We start from the raw sequence: 14,841 nt of genomic DNA, 5'->3' as shown, positions 1-14,841 counted from the left end.
GATGATGCCTAGATGATGAGAAGGGTTTGACAGCAGGACCCTAGAAAGAGAATGTGGAGAGAGAGGGGGTGCAGGATTCTTTTAGGGGGCTGCAGCCTCAAGAGAGGGATCCTCCATCACAGTGCAGTGTGTTTAGGGACAGCCCCGCCCAGCCCAGCCCCGCCCCGCCTAACCCAGTTCAGCTCCTCCAGGCTCAGCTGGGTTAGGCTGTCTGCAGAGCTGAATTATTTATAGTTCTTGAGAGGAGTGCAGGAAGAACACCCCCCACACACACACTCAAACACACACTAAAGAGCACTCCATCTCGCATTATCACATCACCTCACCACGTTCCTTATGACCTCGCATCACTGCACATCTATATTTGTTGTTTTCTCTGAGGACCATTCGATTTTCATCCTCTCACATATGCACACAATTACATTTAGTTGGACTACTTGTCTTTCACTCTCTTCAATTTCCTCCTCTATTTCCCACCTCACAAGCTGATTGGATAATTAAATATGTCAGTGGAGAGCGAGGGCCGTCTCAGTTTTATGTTTATTAGATTCTCTCTTTAATGGCGTCCTTCTCTGTGATGGTCCGTGCTGTAGTTAGCGTGCGACCCGGTGCCGTGGGCAGACACACTATGCGTGTGTCAATGCCCGTATGTTCAGATGTATGTGTTACATAAGCGTGGGCCGGCGCTGAGAGCGGCGTCACAGTAAGGACGCGCCGAGACCCAGGCTACTTACAGAACGTCATCACGCCTCCGGCTTGGCGGCCGCTTCCAACGTATTTATGGAGAGGGAGATGAAGGATGGAGAGATGAGAGTTGGGATGGGGAGAGGGCTGGGGGGGGGGTTGCTAAAGGGAGTGGCTCACACGAGGGGAGCAGAGAGAGAAGGAGATTGCGGAGGTGGGGGAGGTGCGCAGGCAAGCAAGAGAGCAGGAGGGATCGACAAATTGCAACCTTTGCTCCCCCCCCGCCCGCCCCCCTCCCATGTGATGAGGGTGTGTCTGCAGATGCTTGTGGTTGTGTCCTCCCCAGGGATGGCCATGACTGTCGTCCTCCAGTCTTCCTCACTGAGTAGCCTCTACACTGGCACGTGCTATTCATTCATACTCGCAGGAAGCAGTTATTTATTTTGTTCTGGTTTCTGTCAAAGCGCAGGTCCTGCCTGCCAGATCCAGCCTCTGTCCTGGATACCTCAGCTGGGACTGAGATTGTCTGGGGCTTTTATATGATCCCATTAGTGAGCTGTAAATTTCTGTCAGACAGACTCGGAGCTCCAGGGATCAATGAAAGAGGGGAGGCACGTGCACACACCCACTCATAATCCCATCTGGATGTTCTTGAAAAGCAAATGCACCAAGTCCCTCCCACCTGGGTTTGAACAGGCTCTGATGTCGATGTCCTCTTTTCCTCCTTCTACCCTCACCTTAACTTTCCTCTTCCAGGACCGGAAACTGACCAAAGTTGAGCGCCAGCGCTTTAAGGAGGAGGCGGAGATGTTGAAAGGTCTCCAGCACCCAAACATTGTCCGCTTCTACGATTTCTGGGAGTCCCCCCTCAAAGGAAAGAAGTGCATCGTCCTAGTGACAGAACTTATGACCTCAGGCACGCTGAAGACGTGAGTGTCCTTGAAGACTTCCCAACAGACACGCAAACACACACATCTGCTTCTGTTTTATACAGCAAATACAAACTGTGCTAAGGGACTGGTCCCCTTTGCTGAGGGACTGGTCCAAAAATAAAAATGTAACCTATCTTAAACACACGGTTAATTCCCCCCAACATATAAACAAATGTATATATCTATCTCTAAATGGAGGCTGGCCCCTAAGCTGCCCTGCTGTGTGTGCATGTGGCCCTGCAGCTACCTGAAGAGGTTTAAGGTGATGAAGCCCAAGGTGCTGAGGAGCTGGTGCCGGCAGATCCTCAAGGGCCTCCACTTCCTGCACACCAGGACCCCGCCCATCATCCATCGAGACCTCAAGTGTGACAACATCTTCATCACCGGCCCGACCGGCTCCGTCAAGATCGGAGACCTGGGGCTGGCAACCCTCAAAAGGGCTTCCTTTGCCAAGAGTGTTATTGGTAAGACCAAATCAAAGACCTTTGACAAACTCGCGTGAGGAGAGAGTACACATAACCAGTGTCTGTCAGGAGTCAGATGGCTGAGCGGTTAGGGAATTGGGCTGGTAATCAGAAGATTGCTGGTTCGATTCCTGGTTGTGCCAACCAAATGACATTGTGTCCTTGGGCAAGGCACTTCACCCTACTTGCCTCGAGGGAAATGTCCCTGTACTTACTGTAAGTCGCTCTGGATAAGAGCGTCTGCTAAATGACTAAATGTAAATGTAAATGTCTGTTTGACCCTCCGTGACCCTCAGGCACCCCAGAGTTCATGGCTCCAGAGATGTATGAGGAGCACTATGACGAGGCTGTGGACGTGTACGCCTTTGGGATGTGCATGCTGGAGATGGCCACCTCAGAGTACCCCTACTCCGAGTGCCAGAACGCCGCCCAGATCTACCGCAAAGTCACCAGCGTGAGTCCAGCTACCACACCTGCAAGTCTTCCGACAAACACACTGTTAGCAGCGCTATTTCTAGAGGTTCAACCGTTACGAATTCAACAGCAGTCGTAGAAAATGTGAAGGTATAAGGTCAGTAAGCTGCTGTCATGTGAGAATGTACAGGATAGCATGTGACTGTGCGTGCCTGTGTTTTTTGATCATTCAAAGAATCTGGTGAGTCTGGATGGCTGGGCGGAGGTCAGATATACTTCATGCTGTTCTCGTAGGTTTGACATTCGTTACCAAGGGTTTACCTTCGAATGACCCGGTCTTTATTAATCTCATCAGATGGTAGCGTTTTTTAAAGTCAACATGTGATCAGGATTTAAGGCAGTTAATTCAGCCACATTTCCTATCCATCAACAAGACTTGTTTGCCGTCATGGAGATGAAGGGTTTTCTCCAAGCACTTCTTCCTCTTGTTCCTGATCCTACTGGCCAGCGCTGTTTATGTCTCCACTCAGGGACTCCAAACCGTCCCCTCTCCTAGAGAAGGCCTCGAGGCTTTGCTCTGTTTCATTTCACCTGAGAAAAGAAAATAACTTCCCCAGATAAGCAAGTTTCTTCATGCGGGGGTGGTCCACAGAATAGCCTGGATCTTGATTGGATGCAGACTTGGCAGACATATTGGTGTGACTCACCAGTACTTCCACATAACAACTTTGCGTCTTCCTGTCAAAACCAACTAGACCTACCGGGCCAGCTCAGCACCAGTTGTCTTTTTGTTTACTGTTCTGTATATCGGAGTACCTTGGAGAGACCAAACTACACTATTAATAGCCTCTATATCAAAGAGCCATGATAAAGCCTTAATAGCTCTCTAATACTACTCCCAGAGTAGGCTCCTTCCACCACATATTCCCATCCCTAAAGTGCCTGTGTCTTAGTGACAGACTATTTTTACTCCAAAGGTGTGGAAAGTGGCAAGTTTGAATCTTTCATAATCTGACAAGTGATGTTGACACGTGAATGTGGTGTTATTAGCTGTGATTTAGAACATGTTAATTAATGCTTTTAAGAACTTCCAAAAACATTGTGCCCTAGTTTTGGTTTTGCCAACTTAAACCATATTACGACATGACTGGTTTGTGCCTGTGTCCTCAGAAGCCTCTTTGTTCTGGCCTGTCGTGTGTTCCTGCGACGGTCTTATGCCGTGTCCTCCGCAAATGTTGTGGTTTCATTTCCTTTTTCCTCCAGGGGGTGAAGCCTGCCAGCTACAACAAGGTTATGGATCCTGAAATCAAGGAGATTATTGGGGAGTGTATCTGCCAGAAAAAAGAGGAGCGGTGAGTGACTGCAATGCAACAGTGTCCGGTAGCAGGCCACCAAGGTGACCTCTCGTCCTCAGACACCTCCTCCTGCTCCCACGCCACCTCGGGGACAGCCAGCCTCTCAGCAGCGGCTGTATCTGCTCCCCTCTGTAGGACGTCCTCCACTCTCTTACATCAACAGTTTATAGGATCGACAGGAAGGCAAGGCCTTTGGGCAAGTTCTCCTCCTGGGAGATGATTAGGTGCCAGATATGCCCTTGCTGGAGGTTATAAAAGCGTTGGGATTCTTAGAATAAGGGCTTATGTCATTCCTGTCGGGGAACATTGGATCTTAGCAGAGTCTATTTCACATGTATGACATAACGTTTTGTTTGGTAGAATTAGATGTACGGTTCTCATATATCCAGGCTTGTTATGGCATGGATGCCGCGACTCGGGATTCAGGCTTCTGAATCTCCTGAGACAAATGATGACCATGCCGACCCCTGCTCTGCAGAGCATGTAGATGATGTGGCTGCGTGGTGCTGGAGATGTCTGTCGTGGCTGCTCTCTCTCAGGTACTCCATCAAGGACCTGCTGAACCACGCCTTCTTCGCGGAGGACACGGGCGTGAGGGTGGAGCTGGCCGAGGAGGACGACGGGAAGAAGGCGTCCATCGCGCTGAAGCTGTGGGTGGAGGACCCCAAGAAGCTGAAGGGGAAGTACAAGGAGAGCGGCGCCATCGAGTTCTCCTTCGACCTGGAGACGGAGGTTCCTGAGGGGGTGGCCCAGGAGATGGTGAGATGTTACCACAGACACCATAGATCCTCAGTGTAGGCCTACTGTTTTCAGCATTCGGGGCAATGGGCAGAGCTACCAAACCTCTGACATAGCCATGTTTTTTCCAGTTGCTAGATATTGGAGGGGAGCAGAGCTCAGTGGAGATGCTGGCATCGTGTGTGCCAACACTGGCCCTATCTCACTATCAGGGAATGCGCCCACATGCAGATTGGCCGATATGCCAGTCTGAACTTTCAGGACTCCTCTAATCACCCTTTTAACGTCTCTGTCTGCTTGTTGTTTTCCGACAGCCTCTATCAGATAAGGCACGTTGCTAAGGGCCTGGTCCAGAGAGGCAGCATACATACACTGTACACAGACACTTCATGTAGCCTGTAGACTCATGTTTTCTCCTCCTTCCCCGGGTTGTTGTCTGGCAATGCCTGAAAGACTGCCTCTCATAATGGAGACTGCCTCTCATAATGGAGACTGCCTCTCATAATGGAGACTGCCTCTCATAATGGAGACTGCCTCTCATAATGGAGACTGCCTCTCATAATGGAGACTGCCTCTCATAATGGAGACTGCCTCTCATAATGGAGACTGCCTCTCATAAAGGAGACTGCCTCTCATAATGGAGACTGCCTCTCATAATGGAGACTGCCTCTCATAATGGAGACTGCCTCTCATAATGGAGACTGCCTCTCATAATGGAGACTGCCTCTCATAACAAATGAGAGTGGCTCTCAGCCGCAGATGGTGATGACATGATGACATGACTGATGATGTGATGACTAAACTCAAGGAATTTCAGCAGTGGGTTGTGCACCTCAGTGTCCTTTTTGTGGCCAGTGTATCCACATTCCTTCATTAAGCAACAACAACAAGATGATGTTTAATATTTTTCCTTCCTAACCTCCTTTACCCAAATCCAATATCATATTAGATTTCCTCAATAGGGGTGGTAGACTCGTTTTCCACGTCTGAGGAACGTGTTCTGTTTTAGTGAGATTTTGTCAATGGGCTGAAGCTACTTTGTGAGTTTGCTTCCATGATTCATTCAACCTTACCGCAGATCCAGCTGTTATTTGTAGCGAGGGTTATTGAGGTCGGTTGACCTGCCTTCCTCCCTCCCTCTTCCTATCTGCCTGCGCTAGGCTGGTCAGAGCAGCAGTACATTTCAGGTCTGGCAGTAACGATCGCCCCCGGCACAGAGAGCATCAAGCCCAACACAATGGGCTGCACGGTCAGCATTCCCAGTCTCAGATCAGTCCTGGCCAGGCTCTGATGACTCGACACAGGCAGGCTGGCACCATGGGAGCTGCACTTTATCTTCATATGTGTGCGCTCTTGTCTCTGCTCATGCTCTCTCCCTACTCAGTCAACAGAAAGAATGCCTTTTCATAATGCCAGGGTTTCTCTTTGAGGACTTGTTTATGGAGTGCATCATATATTTAGCTTGTCCATTCCTGTGTAAGTTCAATTAGGGAATGATATTAGGTCCGTTCAGTCAGGCTAATGTAAGGAAAGCTTTAACCAACAGAGGTGTTCAGTCGTGGGTTTGGTGTCCTCCAGGCTCCTTTGGTCGTCTTTCATTCATGTTGTCGTCAGCAGAAGGACTGACTGGCCGTGTTCTGTCTGCTGTGAACCCCCTGAACCCAGCTGCTGAGGACTCCTCCACTCACCTCTTTAAAATAGACATCCTGTTCCTTTCTTCTGTCGTTCTCCTTTTCTCTCTCTCCCTGTACTCTCTCGCTCCCTCCCTCCTCCTTCTCTCCATCCCCTTGCACTCTGTCTCTCGCGTCTAAAAATACTCGAGCTCAAGCCCCACGTCCTCCCCCTCTCTGTCAGGTGGAGTCTGGCTTCTTCCACGAGAGTGACGCCAAGATTGTCGGGAAGTCCATCAGGGACCGTGTGGCCTTGATAAAGTGGAGGAGGGAGAGGACCGTACCTGCTGGACCACCGGTGGACCAGGCGGAGGGGGGGCCTGGGGCTCCCGGCGCCCCACCCCAGGGCACTTCCAGTGGGGTACCACAGGGAAAACAGCCCCCCCTGCAGGAGCCAGAGGAGCCCGAGGCAGACCAGCACGCCCGGCTGTGTAACCTGCCAACCAGCACCACCTCTGTCACATGTAAGACCCCCCCTCATCCTTGTGACGCGGGCGTGGTTCACCTGATCTGTGTGCGATGGGCTTTGTGTGTGTGTGTGTGTGTGTAATGAGTTGGCCCTCCTCCTCTCCCCTGTGTCTCAGCAGCAGACAGCACCTTTGACAGCGGCCTGGGCTCCACTGTGTACTCTGACTCCCACAGCAGCCAGCACAGTGTCCTCTACCAGTCCCTGCTGGAGCCCATCTCCATGGCAACACAGCAGGTCTGTGTCTGCCAGCAACATGCACACAGACAGGCACACTCGACGCGCACCCAGGTCATCAACATACACATGAACATACAGGATCGTTAATATGCATGTGTGCCACACGCATCCATTTGGAAATGACCACATCAATCCTGATTTAAATGCATTTCTTGCATATTTGTACATGCACATATAGGTGAGTCGGATGTCCCAATGTAGACACACAAACCCATATTGCACAGCAAGCCTCAAATGCGGTCTATCTTTAAAGCTCGACACGTTTGGTCCTTCAGTTCATCCGTATCCGTTCCCCTCCTGTTGTCTGTGTGTTGCTTGTACACGTGTGCTGTGGGACTGAGTAACATGTTTTGCCTGTGGGGGGATTGGGCCACATCAGCGCCAGCGCAGCGGCCCCTGTCTGCCCTCTCAGCGGCCCAGGTCATGTGAGAGGGGCGTGCTGGGAGCCCCCGGTCAGGAGCTCCGGCCGGGGGCGGGGCTGGGCGGGGGGGTGCGGAGAGGCAGCACCTCGGTCATTGACACGCTGAGGGGCCACCACATGGCCCACCTCCACACCCTGTTCCAGTCGCAGCACTCTGAGCCCGTCAGCCCCGCCTCGTCACCAAGCGGTGACCAATCAGACACCAGCGCCTCCGAGGGCTACTCCGAAGCAGAGGACGGCTTCCCTTCCCACGGCACCACGTTTCCCCTTTTGCACCTCTCGCCTCCGACGGTATCCCGTCGTCACAGTGACTCTTTTATGGAGCAGTCGTCGGAGGCCGCGCATGAGAGCCCAGCGTCGCCCGTTCCAAGGGGGAGGAGACACTCTGACCTGAGCCTGCTCCACAGCCTCGGCTCCCCCCACCACCACCAGGCACCGGCCGGGTCCCACATGTGCCAGGGCTGCCTCTCCCTGCTCCTGCTGAGGTCACGGGAGGCGGGGTTCCCCCCTTCCCCGGTTGCCATGCCACCTCAGCTGTGTGTGTGCGCCCACAGGCCCCACCTCCCCGGGGCGACCACGTCGTGCTCGGGAAGGGCCAGGGCGGGAAGCGACGGTTCAGACTTCTCCCTGTTCCAGAAGTCGCTCCTCAACATCATCAACCGCAAGACCGCCCCCCTCGCCACCTCCTCCAACCAGGGCCCCTCCCTGCTCCAGCTGCCCACCACCTACAGGCCTGCTCATAGCTATGGAGACGGGGGTCTCCAGAAAGGCATCAGTCTGGGTGGGGAGAGGGCCCGCCCCCAGGACCGCAGGGCCAGTTACTGTGCTGGGGAGCAGCGAGCCACTGGGGCCATGGCAGTGGTAGGTCACACCGAGCCACGGGCTTGGGGAGCCCCTGTAGTCTACACTTCTCTCTATTGGGCTCTAACTAGAGAGGTTACTCCTCCCCGCCTGTAGGAGGCCCCACTCTGTGCTGCATGGAGCTGATCTGCTCTCTCTGGCGCCCCCCCCCCCCCGCCGCCTCTTCAGGGCTGTCTCTCTTCGTGCTGCCATGGGAGGGCACCCTGCTGCCCCTGTGACCTTTCACCTCTGTAGAGCGCTCTAGTCCCTCCGCCTGCTCCGCTGGTTCTGATGGTGATCTGTGGGGCCGGGCCTCTGGATGAACACTACACTAACCACCTCTCCCAGCTCCAGCTGGCCTGATGATTGTCTTCTCTCTGCTTCACTGACCCAATGGCAAAAATGTGCACAGCTGTCTTCTTCCCCCGGATCCGCTTGCTTCTTCTACCCCTCCCTTGACTTGCATACCCAGGATGTGCAGTTGGCTGCAGCAGTCAGGGGGGTGGGATGGTGGCTGTCCTCTCTCTAACTTCCCCTTCCTTCCTCCCTCCCTCTCCCTCCCTCCTGTTATTGTTGTCCACACCTGTCTCGTCCTGCTTTCATTTCTCCCATGGATGTTTTTCAAACGTATTTATCCATTGTTCATTATAACTGGCATCCTGTGTTTTTCATAGCCGTATTGACGTTTGGTATTATTTCAGAAGTCAATACAATAGGCCATTCATACTTAATAGACTTCATAGATTCAACTGAGCAAAGGTAATTGCTTTGACATTTGGAAAGGTCTGTGTACTAACGCGTTGTCTGTCCTTCCAGTCCAGCTCTGCGGTGCTCCAGAACCATCCATCGTTCCAGAGCCTGCTGTGCTCCAGCCCGGCCCTGCAGCACCTCCAGCCCGGACACAGCTACCCCTCTGCCCCCCAGCCTGCCCAGCACACCTCAGCCTCGGCCGGCTTCTCAGCAGCAGCAGCCCTCCAGCACGCTGCCCCCACAGCCAGCCACACAGACCCAGCTGCCCCATGTCACTCTACACCATACATTCCTCCTCCACAGACTCAGGCGGCGCAGAGCTACCCGGCTCAGAGCCAGCAGCAGCAGCAGGCGGCAGGTTACTCTGCGGCAGCCTTCCAGCAGCTGCAGACAGGGGCGAGCTACACGGCGCCTCCAGTCCAGCAGACGGCGTCCGAGCAGAGCTTTGCGTCTCCCGCTCTTCAGCAGACTCAGCCTGCAGCGAGCTACCCTCCTCCAAGTTTACAGCAGACCACTGCCACGCCCCTCCAGCAGTCTGGACCTGCAGCTGGTGGAGCAGCAGCAGCAGCACTGCCTCAGCATCCGACTGCACAGAGCTTCCCCACTCCAGTGGGTTCTGTACAGCAGACAAAGAGCTATGCATCTGTAGCCTCTACGATGGTCCCCACCCCACTGCCGTTCCCTGCCCAGGCCTCCGTTGCAGCTACACAGTCTGTAGCGCCAGCCGTAGCCCCAGCCGTAGTCCTAGCCCCAGCCGTAGTCCCAGCCCCAGCCCCAGTCATACCTCCTTGTCAGCAGCCTGGACAGAGCTCTAGTAATATAGCAAACTCTACACCAGTGCAGTACAGCCAACAGACTGGGCAGGTGCCTATTCAACAGCAGCACAGCCAGAAGATGGCCCAGGCCACAGTGCAGCACAGCCATCCGGCTGCACAGTCACAGATCCAGCAGCAACTCAGCCAGCCCAGTGGACAGACCTGTAGTCAGCAACCACAACAGCAAATGGGACAGCCTTCTTTTCAACACACCCAAAACAGTGTACAGGCCCAACAGATAGGGCAGGTCTCGCTTGCGCAAGTCATCCAGCAGGTGGGCCAGCCTCCTGTGCCCCAGAGCTACTCCTCCTCGGTCCCTGTCGCCCTGCCACCACCACCAGCCCTGCAGAGTTACCCCGCTGCCCCTCTAGCGGGGCCACAGAACACTGGCTCCCACAGCTATGCCCCCTCAGCTCCACACGTTCCCCAGCAGACTGTGCCAGTGGCGGGCTACATGTGCACACCGCCTGCTGCAGGGGCCCAGAGCTATCAGCCGCCCCCTGGTCCTCCTCAACAGATGGCTGCCCCACAGTCCTACCAAGTGAACAACCCCTCCGCTGGTCAGCACCAGAGCCTGCCCCCTGCAGCCCCTACTGGACAGCACAACCAACCAGCTTCCCTTCCCCCTGGCCAACAGGTGAGATGAGCCCTTAGCAACTATGACTCTCACCCCCCCCCCCCCCCACACACACACACCTTTTTGTTCTGAGTTGCGTATTCACCTCTCTGTCCCTGTGTTTGTATTTCTCAATAGTTCCAACCATATCTCTACCCTGCAGCTTTCCTGAACCAGGTAGAACCAATCGACTCCCTCGCTCACAACACGCACCGTCACACAGCGCTACATTATACCTTTTCCACACAGAAAGAAACGAGGGCTCCGCCCGTCAGACACTTTGTGTTCCGCTGATACTAGCGTCGTTAGTTGTGTCTGTTAGTGTTGGCGCTGTGTGGATCAGCACCAGCTGTGAGGGGCCGGTCGCTTCTACAGAGGGAGAAGTGCCGTCTAAACGGTGTCTTTGAACCCTGGCCAGACTGGAAGTAAATGGAGGAGTAATGAAAGCAACAATAACGGTTGGGTCCGCTGCAGGCCTGTTCTGTGGCTGTGTGTGCGCTGCAGATGCTATCTGACTCCAACCGCACGGACAGGATGGGAAATATGAAACCATTCTGAGCTGGGTGAATAGCAGGAAAAACAGATGTCCAACTGAGAGATCTAACTGGGATCTCAGCCATCATCGAACTTCCCCTCGCTATAATTCTCTTTTTTCTCTGTCTCTCTCTCTGTCTCTCTCTCTGTCTCTCTCTCGTCTCTCTCTGTTTCTGTCTCTCGTCTGTCTGTCTGTCTGTGCAGTCTCTCCCTCCTGGTCAGAGTGTGCCACAGCGTGGTGCAGGTGGGCCAACCCTTGTTCAGAATGTCTACCAATCGTCATCCAGCCTGCCTGCACAAGCCCCTCCCCAGCATTCATTGGTTCCGGCTGTCCATCCACAATTACAACCACTGCAGATCTCCACCTCTCTGCCCGCTCCACATGCTGCCCAGGTAAACCTGTGCTCCGCCCCAACACTGCCCCCGACGTCTCTCCGGTCCCTTCTGCTCAGAACTGATGTCTACTTCACTTGTATTTGGGTGTGGGTGGTGGAGATGCTATTGGAGTTGGTGTAATAGCCAGTTCTCGTTGACTATCTGTATGCAGACATGTTTTACCCAGAGCATTGCCTTTCTTCTTTTGCCTATTGTTCTCCCTCTCTGCTCTCCTTCCCCCAGTTTCCCGCTTCATATGCCACCATCCAGGTGGTGGCCTCTTTGGCTGGATGTGACTCCTCCTATCCTCCCCCGTGCCCCCCTTCCCAGCCCTACCCCTCCTCCACTGCCTCCTCCCTCGCTCCAGCTCTGGCTCCTGTCTACCTCTCTCCTGGCCAGACTCTCCCCCCCTCTGTCTCCCCCCTGTCCCCCCTGCACAGTGCCGCAGCTCCCCCGGCCCCTGTGCCCCTCGTCCTCTCCCCCACACCCCAGCTGGCCGCGGCGGTGCCCACCATGCCTCAGCAGCAGCAGGTCTACCCCTCTGCTCTGCTGCGGAGCGCTCACCCTGAAGGTCCTCATCCGCAGCCCGCGCTCACCCCCGCCCCGTCCACTGCTTTGCATATGACACCCCTCACACAGCCCAGTCCCGCCGCCCCGCGGTGCACAGTCCCCCAGCCTGCCCCCTTACCTGACCCCAGCTCTCTGCCTCGAACACAGGTAAATATAGGAGCTGCTGCTCTGGTGTGTTATCAAGAGGCCTGAATCGTTTCTACTGCTCAGATTGCAAAATGCATTGTCTCGTGTTCTATTCCTCCTGTCCTGCGGCCACATAATGAGTGTGTCTTCATATCAATAGTTGCTTGTCTTCTTGGTGCACATGCAGCAGGTTCATCAGCAGGCCCATCCCAGCCACCCAGATCCTGGCCCCTCAGCCCTCCCCACCCAGCCTGCAGTGTTCCCCTCTCCCATGCAAGCCGGACACGACACGACCACTGCAGCAAGCCAGCTGGACCACAACCAGAACCCACACCTGGCCCAGCATCCGGTCCATGGCCAGAGCCAGCCTGCAGCGCCGCAGCCCTCTGGCTCCCAGACATCATCATCATCATCTGCTGGAGCTGCCAGCAGCAGCCTGACTCAGCAGAACCAGGCCAGTGCTCCCACAGGACAGGTCCCTGCGGAGCCCAACCTGGAGGTATGGAGACGCCCCCACCCCGCACCCCCTCTCAGCCCTGTCTCTCCTCGCTCTTCCCGTCCTTCTCCTCCACACAGGCCTCATTTGATCCCCCTCGTTTCCTGACAATTCTCCCCCCATTGACGTAAACGCTGGTCTGTTTTGTAGGATGCCGCATCGGAGAAGCCAGCATCAGGACAGAGCTACACCTACGACAGGTATGGCTTTGTCTGCCAAGGCCTCTCACTGTGAGGGAGTCATGGGGCTTTAGAAAGGGGGGGTAAGGGGTGGTGCTCTCTGAGGCTCAGGCAAAGGGCATGTCCCAGCCTACTGGGAGACAGAGGTTTGGTGTTATGATGAGGGAGAGATTGCTGGATAGCAGTGGTTCTCTCTCAGATGGTGAGTGGGTGGTAGCAGAGCTGCCCAGACTTGTCCAATGGACATGACAGCACTTCTAGTCCAGAGAATGGAGTGAACATGGCTGTAGGAAGAGAGAGCAAGCCAAAGTTATCTATTTGATCTGACAACAAACTCTGGGGTTTCAATGGAATTATGCTCTTTTATCTAAAACTCCCACTAGGTCACATTTTAGTAAACAATATCCTCTAGAGCAGAAACTGTATCGGGGCCTCTTCTGTGCCCCATGTTCATCTTCAGCCCAGCCAGCTTTATTTTCTAAAGCAACTGTTAGAGCTCATGCACTGAGGCGTTCATGGGGAGTGCATTCTTCCTTGAGCCTAAACCCAGATGACTCGATAACAGCCCTCCGAGGTTGGCATCCTCTGGAATGTGCCCAGCATTCCAGCCTGTGTGTTGACGTGACCTGGCTGTTCTGTGTGGCCCAGTGTGAACTCAGACGCCACCTCGGGGAAGGAGATGAGTGACGGCTACGAGGGGACGCACGGCGGGAAGGGCGAAGGAAGGATCCGGAAGCACCACCGCAGATCCACGCGCACGCGCTCCTCGCGTCAGGAGAAGGCCAGCCGGCCCAAACTCAGCATGCTCAACGTGAGTACCCTGACAGAAACACCTACAGGGTTTTGTGCTAAAGATCCCCCCAGCTGGTGATAAACATGGCTGTCCTTGGTCCTGCCTTTGGTGCAGGTGTGTAACACTGGAGATAAGATGGTGGAATGCCAGCTGGAGACTCACAACCACAAGATGGTCACCTTCAAGTTTGACCTGGATGGAGATGCCCCGGAGGAGATCGCCACCTACATGGTACAGCCTCAGGAAGAGGGCGTCCAATCATATTAGACTCAGCCCATGGGTTTTTGCAGTTAAACAGCAAGGCCCATACCAGCTGTGTGTGAGAGCGAGTTGCTCTGTCATCATGACTAGTGAGCTCTGTGTTATTGTTCCTCTGCATTGCAGCAAAAAGTACCCCCTCCCCCCCCCCTTCCTCACTCTCTATAAAGTCCCTCGTGTATTTTGGATGGGAACCCCTGCCTGTAGTCAGATGAATATTTAATAACCTTAAATCTTGAGATTTGACTTCTGGCATCAGAAATTCGGTACAAAATACGAGCATACGGGTCCGTACTGGCCAACGACTGCAGACCAGCCGAAAGGCCTCCGGTGTGTTGCAGCAGTGCAGTCTAGGATTCAAATAGGAAAACCCCAACCTATACACCCAGAAACGGTGGTCCAAGTTTGGTTTTCCGCCCTCCCCTCAGGTGGAGAATGACTTCATCCTGCCCGTGGAGAAGGAGATGTTCATTGACCAGCTGAAGGACATTGTGGACAAGGCTGAGGACATGCTGAGTGAGGACACGGAGGGGGAGAGGGGCTCCGACCAGGGCAGCAGTCCTCAGCAGAGCCAGGGAGCTGGCCCCCAGGGGGCAGAGGTGAGGACATGAGGGGGAGGAGCACACTGCCGGAGCGGGTTTAGGGGACTGAGTTGCAGGGCGCCTGGAGGACTGGCATTGGGGTGAAGATTGGAGGGGAGGCAGCATAGGAGAGAAGTTAGAATGTACAGCAAAGAACACAGAGCTGTTCTTTCTGCAGACGGTCTCTGCTGCGTCCTCCGCCTCCACTCAGGATCACTTTGTGAGCAGAGCTGCCAAAGGCTCCTGCCAAAAAATAAACAAATAAATATTGTTGCTGATATGACTCATTCCACAAACTCAATTTGCCATTAGAGCCAACTCTGTAACTTTGTTTAAGAAGACCCTTTTAAGCTTTATTGTCTATCAATAGCCTGCTGATGCACCAGTCTTCCATGCACTTTATAAAATGTGTGTTTTTGCCCTCACAGGTTGTAAAGTCTGCAACACCCAACTCCCCACAGCTGGTCTACCAGCAGAACGGTGAGTGTTGTGCTCCCCCAGCACCCTCAGTGTGTGTCTGTTCA

At 54.1% G+C, this 14,841-nt stretch overlaps 1 protein-coding gene across 8 annotated transcripts in view; it reads left to right on the top strand.

Annotated features, from left to right (window-relative positions):
* LOC146252029 (serine/threonine-protein kinase WNK2) overlaps positions 1-14,841 on the top strand; it is a 35,497-nt gene that overhangs the window by 11,041 nt on the left and 9,615 nt on the right. For 3 of the 8 annotated variants that reach the window (XM_084679248.1, XM_084679247.1, XM_084679251.1), the window contains exons 4-21: positions 1,441-1,613; positions 1,860-2,080; positions 2,377-2,534; positions 3,758-3,846; positions 4,389-4,608; positions 6,442-6,721; positions 6,842-6,960; positions 7,343-8,245; positions 9,041-10,426; positions 10,544-10,582; positions 11,144-11,332; positions 11,558-12,031; positions 12,198-12,509; positions 12,657-12,706; positions 13,334-13,496; positions 13,593-13,709; positions 14,165-14,335; positions 14,746-14,797. In XM_084679248.1, coding sequence (XP_084535374.1) covers positions 1,441-1,613; positions 1,860-2,080; positions 2,377-2,534; positions 3,758-3,846; positions 4,389-4,608; positions 6,442-6,721; positions 6,842-6,960; positions 7,343-8,245; positions 9,041-10,426; positions 10,544-10,582; positions 11,144-11,332; positions 11,558-12,031; positions 12,198-12,509; positions 12,657-12,706; positions 13,334-13,496; positions 13,593-13,709; positions 14,165-14,335; positions 14,746-14,797 — 5,116 coding nt within the window. The remainder of the gene's footprint in view (positions 1-1,440; positions 1,614-1,859; positions 2,081-2,376; positions 2,535-3,757; positions 3,847-4,388; positions 4,609-6,441; positions 6,722-6,841; positions 6,961-7,342; positions 8,246-9,040; positions 10,427-10,543; positions 10,583-11,143; positions 11,333-11,557; positions 12,032-12,197; positions 12,510-12,656; positions 12,707-13,333; positions 13,497-13,592; positions 13,710-14,164; positions 14,336-14,745; positions 14,798-14,841) is intronic. The other 5 variants (XM_084679246.1, XM_084679244.1, XM_084679245.1 and 2 more) reach the window with 2 other exon arrangements.

The sequence above is a fragment of the Hypomesus nipponensis genome, chromosome 18 (assembly GCF_054491055.1).
Source record: "Hypomesus nipponensis isolate SF chromosome 18, ASM5449105v1, whole genome shotgun sequence".
In the NCBI taxonomy this organism is placed as follows: domain Eukaryota; kingdom Metazoa; phylum Chordata; class Actinopteri; order Osmeriformes; family Osmeridae; genus Hypomesus; species Hypomesus nipponensis.
The sequence above is the reverse complement of the archived record's forward strand: the minus strand, read 5'-3'. Positions and strand labels throughout refer to the sequence as shown.